The 12,863-nt window shown below is 48.8% G+C and overlaps 1 protein-coding gene across 1 annotated transcript; it reads left to right on the forward strand.

Annotated features, from left to right (window-relative positions):
• The first annotated feature begins 7,464 nt into the window (after positions 1-7,464).
• LOC118976625 (G-patch domain and KOW motifs-containing protein-like) lies at positions 7,465-10,805 on the forward strand. Its single transcript, XM_037031201.1, is given in 4 exon segments — positions 7,465-10,065; positions 10,067-10,145; positions 10,148-10,569; positions 10,571-10,805. Coding segments are annotated over 4 exon segments (1,452 nt in total). The 5' UTR covers positions 7,465-9,255; the 3' UTR covers positions 10,712-10,805.
• The last annotated feature ends 2,058 nt before the right edge of the window (positions 10,806-12,863 follow it).

Raw genomic sequence — 12,863 nt, forward strand, 5'->3', positions numbered from 1 at the left:
ATTCTGTCTCAGGGCCTGGCAACCACTGACTCGCTTGCCTATGGATTGGTCGATTGGACATTCTGTGTAAATGGAATGATGCAAACACGACCTTTGTAGTAACTCCTCTCACGTCCTGTAATGTTTTCAAGGTTCATCGATATTCAGTAAACCACTTTTTTAAAATATAAAGCAATCAAGAGAATGAGAAGATAAGCCATGGATTAGGAAAAAATATTTGCAAAAATGCACTGACTGGTGTGGCTCAGTGGACCGAGTGCCAGACTATGAACCAAAGCATCGCTGGTTTGATTCCCAGTTGGGGCACATGCCTGGGTTGCGGGCCAGGTTCCCAGTAGGGGGTGCTTGAGAGACAACCACACATTGATGTTTCTCTTCCTCTTTCTGCCTCTCTCTTCCTATCTCTAAAAATAAATAAATAAGATCTTTAAAAAAATAATAAAGTGAACAGGCCAATTTAAAAATGAGCAAAAGACTTGAACAGACACCTCATCAAATAAGATACAGAGCCCTGGCCAGGTGGCTCAGTTGGTTGGAACGTTGTCCCATACACCAAAAGGCTGTGGGTTCCATTCCAGGAAAGGGCACATAACTAGGTTGCAGGTTCGATCCCCAGTTGGGGTGTGTATGAGAGACAACTGATTGATTTCTGTCTCATCAATAGTTCTTTCTCTCTCTCCCTTCCTCACTCTCTAAAATCAAGAAACATATCCTCAGATGAGGATTAAAAAAAAGAAGGTATAGAGATAGCAATAAACATGAAAAGATGTCCAACACTGTATGTCAATAGGTAGATGCAAATTAAAATGAGATACACACCTATTTGAATGGCCAAAATCCCAAACCCTGAGGACACCAAATGCTAGTAAGGATGTAGACTAAGAACTCCCATTCACTGCTGGAGAGAATGAGAAATGGTATAGGTACAATTGCTTTATAGGATAGTTCGGCAGTTTGTTACAAACTTACATATACTCTTACTATATGATCCAGTAATTGTGCTTCTTGATATTCCCCCAAGTGAGTTGAAAACTTTGTCTATACAAAATCTGTGCATGGATGTTTATAGCAGCTTTACTCACAATTGCCCAAACTTTGAAACAACCAAGATATCCTTCAGTAGACGGACAGATAAATAAACTGCAGTACATCCAGACAGTGGAATATTATCCAGGGCCAAAAAGACATGAACTACCAAGCCATGAAGAGACATGAGAGAAACTTAAATGCCTATCACTAAATGAAAGAAGCCACTCTGAAAAAGCTACAGACTGCAGGATTCCAATCACAAGACTTTCTGGAAAAGGCAAAACTGTGGAGACAGTAAAAAGATCAGTGGTTGCCAGGGCCAGGCCCGGGAGGGAGGGAGGGACGAATAGATGGAGCACAGACGATTTTTGGGGGGAGTGAAATTACTGTGTATGATACTAAATGATGGAACCATGTCCTTAGGCCTTTGTCTAAACCCAGAGAATGCACACCACCAAGAGGGAACCCCATTGTAAACTCTGGGCCCAGGGTGAGGTGATGTGTCCGTGCAGGTTCATTGATTCTAATAAAGGCACGGCCGTGGTTTCAGATGTCAGGAGCTGGGAGGCTGTGTGCATGTGGGTTGCAGTATGCGTGTGGGGTTGGGGGGTATGTGGGGGGCATATGGGAAATCTTTGTACTTTCTGCACCATTTGGCTGTGAACCTAAGACTGTCCAGAAAAAAGTAAATAAACAGAGTAGTAGAACCAAAAGCTATTGCATATACCTGACCTGAGTATCATGCATAATCTGTGGTGATTCCAATGTTGAGGGTGGTCTTGCTGCTTTGCCCAGGTCCCCTTCTCAGGGCCTGAGGCTGTGTTGGCTGCTAGTTGCTCACTCTGCACCCTTCTCAGGTTGGTTCCCACTGTGCCCTGGGCTATGAGAAACTCTCCCCAGCCAGGAGATGCCTGGGAGCTTGCATTCTCCTTAATGGCCAGTGATTGATGAATGTGGGCAAATAACAGCTCAGCCCTTTGGCCCCTGGATGGAACAACGTTACGGTACAAGTCCTGCTCCAAAGTTCCTGTTGGGCTCAGGCTGAGGCCCACCTCTTCCTGGACCCACATCTTCGCAGAGCTTCTTCCTCTGCTCTATCGCCTACCCCCACTTCCCTTCTCTGTTTCTCTCGAGAACAGGCCCCAACAACTCACTGGCCCAAGAATCGCCTCTCTGACTTTGCTGGTAGGGACCTGACCTCTGGCAGTTCCTGTCTTCTTGGTATAGACTGATTTGTTTTGCAAAATAGTGCATAGGTCTTGTGAAGGCCCGGAAAGGTCTTGTAAATAGCATGTAGAAAGGTTATCTTAAAAAGGTCTGGTAATTTATTGTCCATAATGTTACTTGACACAAATAAACAAAAGACCTTCATTTTTTTTTTTTTGCCATTGGGGGTGGAAATCTTAGATACACAGCATTGCTGACACTAATTCCACAAAAATCAGGCCTTTTGCTCGCAAGAATGAGTTTTTACATTAAAACAGTGACTCCGGGGAAGAATAAACTAACAGGTGTACAAAGTGAGACAGTGAAGCAAAGTACAGGCTAGAGAGAGTGTGATAGAGGTCTGTATGCTGTTTTGGAGCTTCAGGTGGCCCCGGACAGGAGCCAGCACTGTGTGACTGGAAGGGAAGGGGGAAGGGGGAACCGAATGTGCCAAGGCCAGGAGGTCTTGAGTTGGCTGGAGTGGAGTAAGTCATGTGGCAGGAAATGAGGTCATGGGGGTAGGCCTTCAGTAAATAGCTGACATGTGACTGGAGCCTGTTCTCAGTTTTCTCATTGCACGCATTAATTCATTTGTTCTTTACAACAACCCTATGAAGCACAGAGAGGTGAGGTTGTAGAGGGCAGTTAGGCGTGAACGGAGGGCAGTTAGGCGTGAACGGAGCCCAATGATAGGCCAGTTATAGAAGGTCACCAGGGTGGAAAGCCCCAGGTGCCCAGCAATGGACAAGTGTAGGGTGAGACCTCAACCCCAGCATGACCTTTTCTCCCCTAGCCTATCCCTGGTCATGTGGTTTGGACGCCCAGACCTTCCACATCACTAGCCATGTGGATCGGACCCTTCCCCGACCTTTCCCCCACTGGCATGTCATTATCCATGTGGTTTAGGTCCTCTCACAGGAGCAATAAGGGGGCCGGAGAATAGCCTCCTATGACCCCCATATAAGCCCTTGCCCGACCTCTCCCTGCAGGCATTAAGCTCTAGAGATAACATCTAGGCCTCAGTTGTGTGTGTTTTTCTTGTCCACAGTGTTCTTTGACACAGGCCCAGAAAAGCAGCAATACCAGGTAAGGCATTGCCATGGCAGCATGAGGACCAGCTGCGATGACTAAGGACACCCTGCCCGCCCCCCCTGCCCTCCCCCCAACCAGCCCTGGTGCCATGGAGACCATAGCCCTTCCACATGTAACAAAGAATCACCCACCCCAAACGTCAGGAGTGCCCAGGTGAGAACCCCTGCTGCAAACCTGACCTATTTTTTCACACTCTCCCCAACTCTTACTGCTGTATAATGTCTTTTCTTTTTAAAAAAATATATTTTATTGATTATACCATTACAGTTGTTGTTCTATTCCCCCCCTTCATTCTCCTCCACCCTGCACATCCCTTCCTCCACCATTCTCCCCCTTTAGTTTATGACCACATGTCTCAAGTTCATTAGATTCTATATTTCCCCTACTATTCTTTCCCTCCCCCTATTTTCTACCTACCATCCATGCTATTTTCTGTACCTTCTCCCCCCTTCTCCTCCTCCCACCCCCCTGTTTCTAACCCTCCATGTTTTCTTCATTTCTATGGTTCCGCTCCTGATCTAGCTGTCCTCTTGGTTTGCTTTTGTTTTAGGTGTGGTTGTTAATAACTGTGAGTTTGTTGTCCTTTCACTGTTCATATTTTTCATCTTCTTTTTCTTAGATAAGTCCCTTTAACATTTCATATAATAAGGGCTTGGTGATGTTGAACTCCTTGAATTTGATCTTATCTGAGAAGCACTTTATCTGTCCTCCCATTCTAAATGAAAACTTTGCCGGACAAAGCAATCTTGGCTGTAGGTCTTTGGATTTCATGACTTGGAATACTTCTTTCCAGCTCCTTCTTGCCTGTAAGGTCTCTTTTGAGAAATCAGCTGATAGTCTGATGGGAAGTCCTTTATAGGTGACTGTCCCCTTATCTCTTGCTGCTTCTAGGATTCTCTCCTTCATTTTGGTCTTGGCTAATGTAATTATGATGTGCCTTGGTGTGTTCCTTCTTGGGTCCAACTTCTTTGGCACTCTCTGAGCTTCCTGGATGTCCTGGAAGTCTATTTCCCTTGCCAGACTGGGGAAGTTCTCCTTTATTATTTGTTCAAATATGTTTTCCACTCGTGGCTGTTTCTTTTCCCCTTCTGGTACCCCTATAATTCGGATGTTGGAACGTTTAAAGATGTCCCGGAGGTTCCTAAGCCTCTCCTCATTTTTTTGAATTCTCATTTCTTCATTCCTTTCTGGTTGGATGTTTCGTTCTTCCTTCTGGTCCACTCCACTGATTTGAGCCCCAGTTTCCTTTCCATCACTATTGGTTTCCTGTGCATTTCCCTTCATTTTAATTAGTTTAGCCTTCATATGTTCCTCTAATTTTAACTATAATCAACCAGTTCTGTGAGCATCCTGATCACCAGTGCTTTGAACTATGCATCTGAGAGGTTTGCTATTTCTTGGTTGCTTAGAGTTATTGGCTCTGGGGCTTTGAGTTCTTCTTGAGCCATATTTTGGACTGTTCGTGCGGGTTACGTATGAGGAGCAGAGCCCTAGGTGTTCACCAGGGCGGGGCAACTCAGTGCCTGGGTTGTGACGCTGTATGTGGGGGCCGGGTCAAAGGAGATCAATGGCGGTATCCTCTGCCTCCTCCCCCTGCTCGCTGGGGCTGTGGTCCGTCTCACTGCTCACACCTCTGCTGGTTTATCTGCGCGAGAATGTGTGACTGCGCTCAGCCTGCCCTGCACCCTCACTGGGCCTGCGATACTACCCCGGCTGCCTGTGCACCTGGGTTGCCTGAGTCACCTGGGTCGCCTGGGTCGGGGGATCCTTCCTGCCCGACCCTGCTCTGCTGCTGACTCTGCCCCTCTTATCATCCTGGTTGAATAGTTCTTTGTTGTCGGACTTCCGTATACTTCAGTTTTCTGTTCTTTGGCTGCGTCTTTGTTTACTAAACCTTTGTTGTGTTCAAACTTGGTTGTGGGAGAAGGCACAGTGTTTCCACCTACGCCTCCATCTTGGCGGAAGTCAATGTCTTTTCTTATATAAAACAATATTTTCATTCTTATCCTTAGAAACTATAAAGACTTTACACAATTTGGAAGTGAGACTGTACCAAACACTGGCCAAAGAGACAGTCCATTCTTTGCCCTCCTTCTCTTTTGTCTGGCCACTCAGAAATACGTTGTCATCTATGATCATTGTTACTTGTCATCTGCCATCATTTTTACCCATGTATTCACTATAATCCGATTTCCCCCTTTCACATACTGATATACCACATACTGAAATTCTGGGCCATGTCGCCTTTTGACTGACATCACCCATTTGGTATGCTTCATTATCTCTTCCTTCCCACATCTCATTTATTGCCAGAGAAAAGACTGTCACTGTTAATAAAAAGTATTAACATTAAATAATTGTGCTTGTATTAGACAATTTAAAACATCTTTACACTTAAAAAAATAGAAAATGGAACTACCTTTTGTCCCAGAGATCCCACTTCTGGGAATGTATTCCAAGAAACCTGAAACACAAATTCAAAAGAAAATACGCACCTCTATGTTCACTGCAGCATTATTTACATTTGCCAACTTTTGGAAGCAGCCCAAGTGTCTACCAGTAGATGAGTGGATAAAAACAATTATGGCACATTTACACAATGAAATACTACTTTGCTGTGAAAAAAACAAGAAAATTTTACCCTTTGCCAAAGCATGAATGGACCTGGAGGACATTATGCTAAGTGAAACAAGCCAGCCAGAAATTCTAGACAAATACCAAATGATTTCACTCACTTGTGGAATCTAATGAACAAACTGAACTACAGATGACTCATAGAGAGGAGGCTGAACACAGACGACAAGCAAAATACAGACGACTCACAGAGAAGAGGCCGACAGCTCTGGGAAAGTGGGCGTTGGGGGCTAGAGGGATGGAGCAGAAATGAAAAAGAACTCATGGACATGGACAACAGTGTGGTGACTGAGCGAGGGGGGTGGGTAGGTGGAGGTAAAAGAGGGTATAGGGGGATAAATGGCAATGGAAAAACCCAACACCAAAAAAAGATAACATACCTTTGGAATGTCAGTAATCGCCTTTCTCCAGGCCCCTCAGGGCACAACTTCCCAGCACAATAGGAGACCACAGAACCCCCCCCTTATCTTGTTTTCCAAATACCATCTCCATGTGCTGTGTCAACTATCCCAGAGCTACCACAGTAAAACTGAGTATTTATCTCTGCTTTATTCTTCATCCAATCTCAGAGATTTCCCCATTTGCTTTGTCCTGCCTCCCTAATCTACCACCAAAGAATTTGGTGGAACCCGCCTTAGTCTCTTGCTTTGATTCTGGTGTATAAAGTAAGCGGCAGAACTGCCATTCTCAAATCTGTTGAGATTTTTCTTCTCAGCAATTGTTGTCAGCTTGGCTCAAATAAATACTCGTAAGACTTTTTCTTAGGTTGGGCATTCTTTTCTTGTCAGCTGTAAAAAAAATTATAAAAGCTCAGGTGAGCCAACCCATGAATGTAGACCTAGATCTTGCCCTTGATGTTCTGGAGCAGAGTTGGACTCACTCCCTCACGTGAACTCCTTTCAACTCAACTTAATGTGCTCTACTACATGGCGCTTTATATATATATTTTCTCTCCAGTTCCCTGTGAGATAACACCAAACATTTGAAAAATATCATTGCGTAGTGATTAAGAGCACGGAATTCTCCCTCCCTGTCGTCTTGTGTGTAATGGCAACAACAGTGTTTATCTCCCAGTGACAATGCCCAGCTCTCACAGTGTTGTTACAGGATTAAATGGGTCACTGGAAACACCGGCGGCTCTTTAAGGACTCCCAAATCCAGGCCCCACACAGAGCACCGAAGTCCCAATGATGTCTGGGTGGTTGGGTCGTGGGCAGCACGGTATTTTTGGTTTCCCGAGGTTATTCCAGTGCGCGTGCAAGTGTAGAAACCAACGGGTTAAAATATCCTGCGCGCTGGTTTTAATTCTTTAGTGGTTATTTCTGGAATTACTAAATCTCTGGTTCCCCCAAGCCCCTGGACCGTAGTTTATAGGCCACCCTCGTCCCCTAAACTCCCCGGGCCGCAGGGCACTTAAAGCCCTGGCTGTTGCACGCTGGGACTGGTAGTCGCCTTAGCTCACCGGCCTCCTTCCCACCACCCATTGGTTTTCGCAGACGCTCCGCCCCAAAGCTTCACCAATCAGCGAGTCGCAGTCGGCTCTCAAAAGGGAGACGTGGGGCACAGCACCGCAATCACTGCAGGGCGGACGCCCGGAGGAGGTAAGTCGGAGGCTGCGCGTCGAGAGCGGTTCCCACGGTGTTGCCACCACTGTCGCGGTCGCCGCCGCAGGTAACGTCCGGGCCAAGGCCGCGCATCTGCTGCGGAGGCCTTTGGCCTCACTATCGGGATTTTCAGTTCCATTGGCCCTTTCTGAGTAATCGTTTCTCGCTTTGCGAAAGAGAATTTAGGGAACGACGAATTCCCTAGGGAAAACCCGTGACTTCCTCAGCCCGCCACCCGGTGGGCGTGGTGGTGATGGTGGTGGTGGGCTTTGGGTTGCACACGCCCCAGCTGGAGGCCTAGGCTCCACCTCCGAGAGCGGGGAGGGACTTGTTCGAGGGGAGGGGGCTTTTGCTGAGGTCCCACAGCCAGGGAAGGCCCGGCAGTGTTTGGGGCTTGGTTTCGACCTTTACAAACCAGGAACAGTTCACGCTGTTGCTACTTTCAGCGCGGAGGATTGCACCCTTTTCCAGCCAGTTCTCCATAGGAGCCCTAAGGGGAAGGGCTGTTAAGGACAATACCGAAAATGCCCAAAGCTTTCTAGAATCATTCGTTCTGAGAAGTCAGGGAAGCCCTAGTTCTCAGAGGTCTGAGCTGGTGGGAATTACGAGGGGATACACAACAACCACAGAAGTGAAAGTTAGTTGGGTTTGGTCCCCTGCCCCTAACTGTCAGAGTTGACGCTATACCCTCATGGGTTATTCCATGGCAAGAACTGTAGGATCTTGGGGCTGGGAGAACAAAGTTTGTGTCCGGTGTTTCGTTTTATAGATCAAAATAAAGCCCCAGGGTTTGAGACTAGCCTCGTGGTATGTAGTGAATGGAGTAGGCCAACTTTTAGCAGACGTTTACTGAGCGGTGGTAAGCTTCTTGAGCTGGGATTATCTCTCAAAGGGCAGAGGCAGTCTGAACCAGCCCAGGTTTACAGGGGCAGCATTAGCCTATTGGGAAGTGATAGAACTTTGCTGAGAAGGGGATGCTTGAATAGAGTTTGAGGGATGGGCAGGAGCTAGTGAGGGGGAGGAGAAGAATGCTTCACCTGGAAAACAGCATGGGGGAAGCATGGAAAGAGCATCAGTTTGGGAGGTGGAGTCTTGGAGTCTGGAGCAAGGGATTTCACGTGGGCGGTGAATTTCATGAACCCTGAGAATAGAGAGGTACATCTTGTAGGGCCTCTGGTGCTGCAGTAAGAGATTGGGATTTTGTCCCGAACGCTGAATTCAGTAACTGTGTGTATCTTAGATACTCTGTGGTGTAGACAAGTATTGGGCGGGGAGCTGCCACACCGGGGAGCTCATTGGCACTAATTCCCAGAGAGTGGCTGAGGGTTTTAAGAGAGTTGCAGTGGGAAGGGACAGGAGAGGAGGAACTGTGGACTGGTGCGAAGGTGGAACACACTATACCCAGTCCAGTACAATGAAAATATATTGAAGAGAATTCTGTCCCTTCAATTTTTGAACCCATGACTAGTGAGGAAACACCCAGCATTTCTTTTTTAACTGCAGAAGTTGTTTTGAAGCTCGTAATTGAATCTCAGTTTATGATGGGGAAATGGTCACATGTATCAACGGTGTTGAAATCAGAATGATTAAACTATATAAGACTTTTGTAACCCAGGAAATGCAAATTAGACCCATAATTAGATTACTTTATATCCCATCAGACTAGAAATAAAGTTTGAAGAAGGGCAAGATGGCGGACACCAAAGAGGGTGTTTTGCAGCTGGTGGGACCCTCCACTTCCCCAGTTTTGTTTGGTTTTAGTCGCACAGCCGCCCAAAGACAGCTGGTAGACCGGGGCGGCAGCCTGGGTGCAGCCCCGGAAAAGAAGAATTTCTTAAAGACTGTGGAAGGGAGGAAGTTGCAGAGTGTTAGTCCCTCAGAAGCCCCCAAGGATCTCATCATCCCTTTGATCCAGAGTGGCCCCTGAAGGCAGCCACCAGCCCAGGCCCCTGGCCCATCCACAGCTACCGAGGCCGTGGCGGGTGGGCTGCTGTCCCAGGCTGTGAAGGAGGTCATTGAAGAATCCAAGAAGTCTTTGGAGGAGAAAGAGAATGCAGGTGTCGACCCCACACTTGCTATCCCCAGGATCCAGAGGAGATGCACCCCCAGTGAGGAAGGGGCAGACAGCGAACCCCGGGCTGAGACAGCACCCAAGGAGGCCGATTACAAGGCAGTGCCAGTGGAGGCTTATGGGCTGGCCGTGTTGCGGGGCATGGGCTGGAAACCTGGCCAGGGCATTGGCTGCACCTTCAGTCAAGTGGTGAAGCCCCATGTCAACTCACTGAAGCCTAAAGGGTTAGGGCTGGGTGCCAACCTGACTGAGATCCAGGCCCTGGCCCCCGCCTGCACCTGCCGCCTGCTGGGGCCAGGTGAGGAGCAAGAGGAGGATAAGGAAGACCAGCCTCAAGGACTGGTACCTGGAGGGGCTGTGGTGCTTCTTTCTGGCCCTCACCGAGGCCTCTATGGGAAGGTGGAAGGTCTCGATCCTGACAATGTTCGGGGCTGTGGTTCGTTTGGCCATGGGGAGCCGCTTGGTGACTGTTAGTGAGTACAGCCTACGGCCTGTCTCCCAGCAGGAATTTCACAAAACTCCTTAGATCTTGGCCAAGTGAGCAAAACTTCTCCAGGGCAACAGAACAGAACAGCCTCATCAGGGAAAGCCTTTCAGAATCAGGACTGCCCCACCTGGCAGGGAGCAGGAGAGAGGAAGAGGAGACGCCTTCTGGACAGTCAGGGTGAACCTGTGTCCCAGAGGGAGAGAGCAGCCTCCAGGAGTCAGCACTGGCTGCACAGGGACCTGCGTGTGCGGTTCATGGACAAGCTGTGCAAGGGTGGCCAGTATTACAACACCAAGATGACCGTTGAAGACGTCCTCAGTCCAGACACTTGTGTATGTCGGACAGATGATGGCCAGGTCCTGGAAGGTGTCAGGGAAGACATGCTGGAGACACTTGTCCCCAAGGTCCAGGGCAGCCGTGTGATGGTAGTGCTGGGGCCACAGGCTGGGAAGGGTGGGCTGTCTGCTGGGCGGGGACAGAGAGCAGAGCCAGGCTATGGTTCACCTACGAAGAGAGAATCGGCTGGTGGAGCTTCACTCTGATGCTGTCTGCGAGTACCTGGGCCCCCATGACCCCGACGAAGACTGACCCGTGAACACAGTGTGAAAAGCTGACCTGGGGTGTGGGGAGGCCATTGTTCTGTGCTGTATTTGCCCTGCAGCCCTGGGACAGGGACAGGGCACAGAATGCCCTGTTAGCAGTTAATGTGGAATAAAAACTCAGTGGACCTTGGCTCAGGTTGGGTCAAGGAGGAGATCCTTGTCACATGTCCTCCTCTTGCACGTTGTCAGCCAGGCATCACCTGCTCGATGATTTCATCATAAAGTCCCGGAGAGCAGAGATCGGGATCAAAGACCTTCAGGTTTGGAAGGCTCTTTTCAGACGTCATTGCCTAGCAGGGCTTTGATGCTTCGCTGTTTCCAACCCAGAGCCAGTGGCAAATGAGGTCTGGCAGGGAGAGGTCACAGCCACAGTGGTTAAGGTGTGGGCTTTGGGGTCAGACCTGGGTTTGACTGCTGTAGAGATGATCCTGTGACCATTGCTGGTGATAACTTATCTCAGATGGATCCAGACCTCCCAAATGGAGTAAGCCCCACTGATGGTACACTTCTTGAAGTCACGCAGAATCCTCCAGTTGAATCACTGACCTAGCGTAGCCTGGTAGCCTGAGGGGGTCACAGGGCCAAGCAGGAATGGCAGAGGATTAGTCATTGGACACCTGTGAAATTCTTTCGTTGAGGCCTGTCCTTTGACTGTGACTTTGGATCAGCCCGCCCGTGAGTGCCTCAGCCTAGTAGGGTGGTGAAGAGGAGTGTGGGTATCGTCTCGCTGGAGGAAGCGCAGCTCAGGGGCCTGCTCCGTGATTGGGCCCCACGTGTGGGGTGTAGCATCCCCATCTGTGGTGACAGGGCCTCCCAGACATTCAAATCACTCTTGTGAGCAGCAAGATGATGCAGTGGAAAAAGGCAGTCTCGGGGGTCAGGTCTGTGTCACTTACCAGCAGTGCCACGTCCCAGTACGAGCCTCAGTTTTCTCAGATGTCTGAAGGGGGTTATGAGACTGGCCTCCCCGGCGGTGAGGCGTGTGCGAGGTGCCTTGCACGTGGCATGGCCCGTGGCAGACAGCCGCAGGTATCCACTCTCCCACCCTGGGCCTGGGGAGACGTGCTCCTCTTCCTATGTGAGTGCCAGCCGTCATTGTCTCCCTGCAAACGTTTAGCAGACTAAACAGTTACCCCTGATGGTGCACCTGGCACATTGAGGTCTGCCTTACTCTTTTGAAAGGCTTCACAGTCCCCCCTTAAGAGCATGCACCTCAATGATATCACCATTAATGTTGCTTCCAGGGTTTTGCTGTTGCAAAGGGGCGAGCTCCTTCAGCTCCTCAAAACCTTCCCCTTTTGCAAAGGGTACCTTGCACTCCTGCCTGGACTCCCTCTCCTGCCTTACATTTGTCCCCGGTTCTCTTCACCACCTGGCAGGCCGTGTCTTTCCCTGGCCTGTCTCTTCCCACTAGACGGTCAGCTCCGTGAAGGGTTTTGTCCGCCTGGCCCCTTCTCTGGGCCTTGGAGCTCCTGGGGGGTGCTCAGGCCCTGTGCGGGGTGGGTGGGTGGGTGGACTGCGAAACAGCTGCCAGAGAGCTGGTTTCATAGGGATGATTGCTTTTTCTTCACGAACTTTTCACTTTGCTAAAGCAAGAATAATAGGCATGTTCAAGATTATTTGTGACTTAGTCAAGAATGTTGCCTATTGGATGGAAATTGCCATCTGAGGTCAGCTGCTTTGACTCGGGTTCATTGCTGAGGTGATGGAATGATTACAGTACTTTCATATCTCTCACCCCAGGCCCCTGTGTGCCTTCCAAAATGGTATTAGTACATGCACTTTTCAAATGGCACCTCCCGGTCAGTGTCAAACTGGGAGGCTTTTAACTCACCATTATGTTCAAGGAACGACACTCTGTTTATAAGAAAAACAAATGATAGAAGAGAACCATCACCAAATGTTAACTATAAAAATATCAGTCTATTTATGAGGCACTACTCGCGGAGGAGTAACTTGCTAGGATTTTAGTACAAGAAGGACAGATAAACTTGAATTTCTGAAATCAGCCTGGCGGTGCTTTTTCAGTAGATGTTGTGCCGTCTGCTCGCGGAGGCGGTTTACCTGGCAGTGTTCGCTCCTTTGCACACAGCCGGGCCAGCCACTGCATTCTGGTATTCTGTTTGCTCTTTTTGTCC

The sequence above is a fragment of the Sturnira hondurensis genome, unplaced genomic scaffold (assembly GCF_014824575.4).
Source record: "Sturnira hondurensis isolate 20B ecotype Veracruz unplaced genomic scaffold, ASM1482457v3 Scaffold0021143, whole genome shotgun sequence".
Taxonomy (NCBI): Eukaryota; Metazoa; Chordata; class Mammalia; order Chiroptera; family Phyllostomidae; genus Sturnira; species Sturnira hondurensis.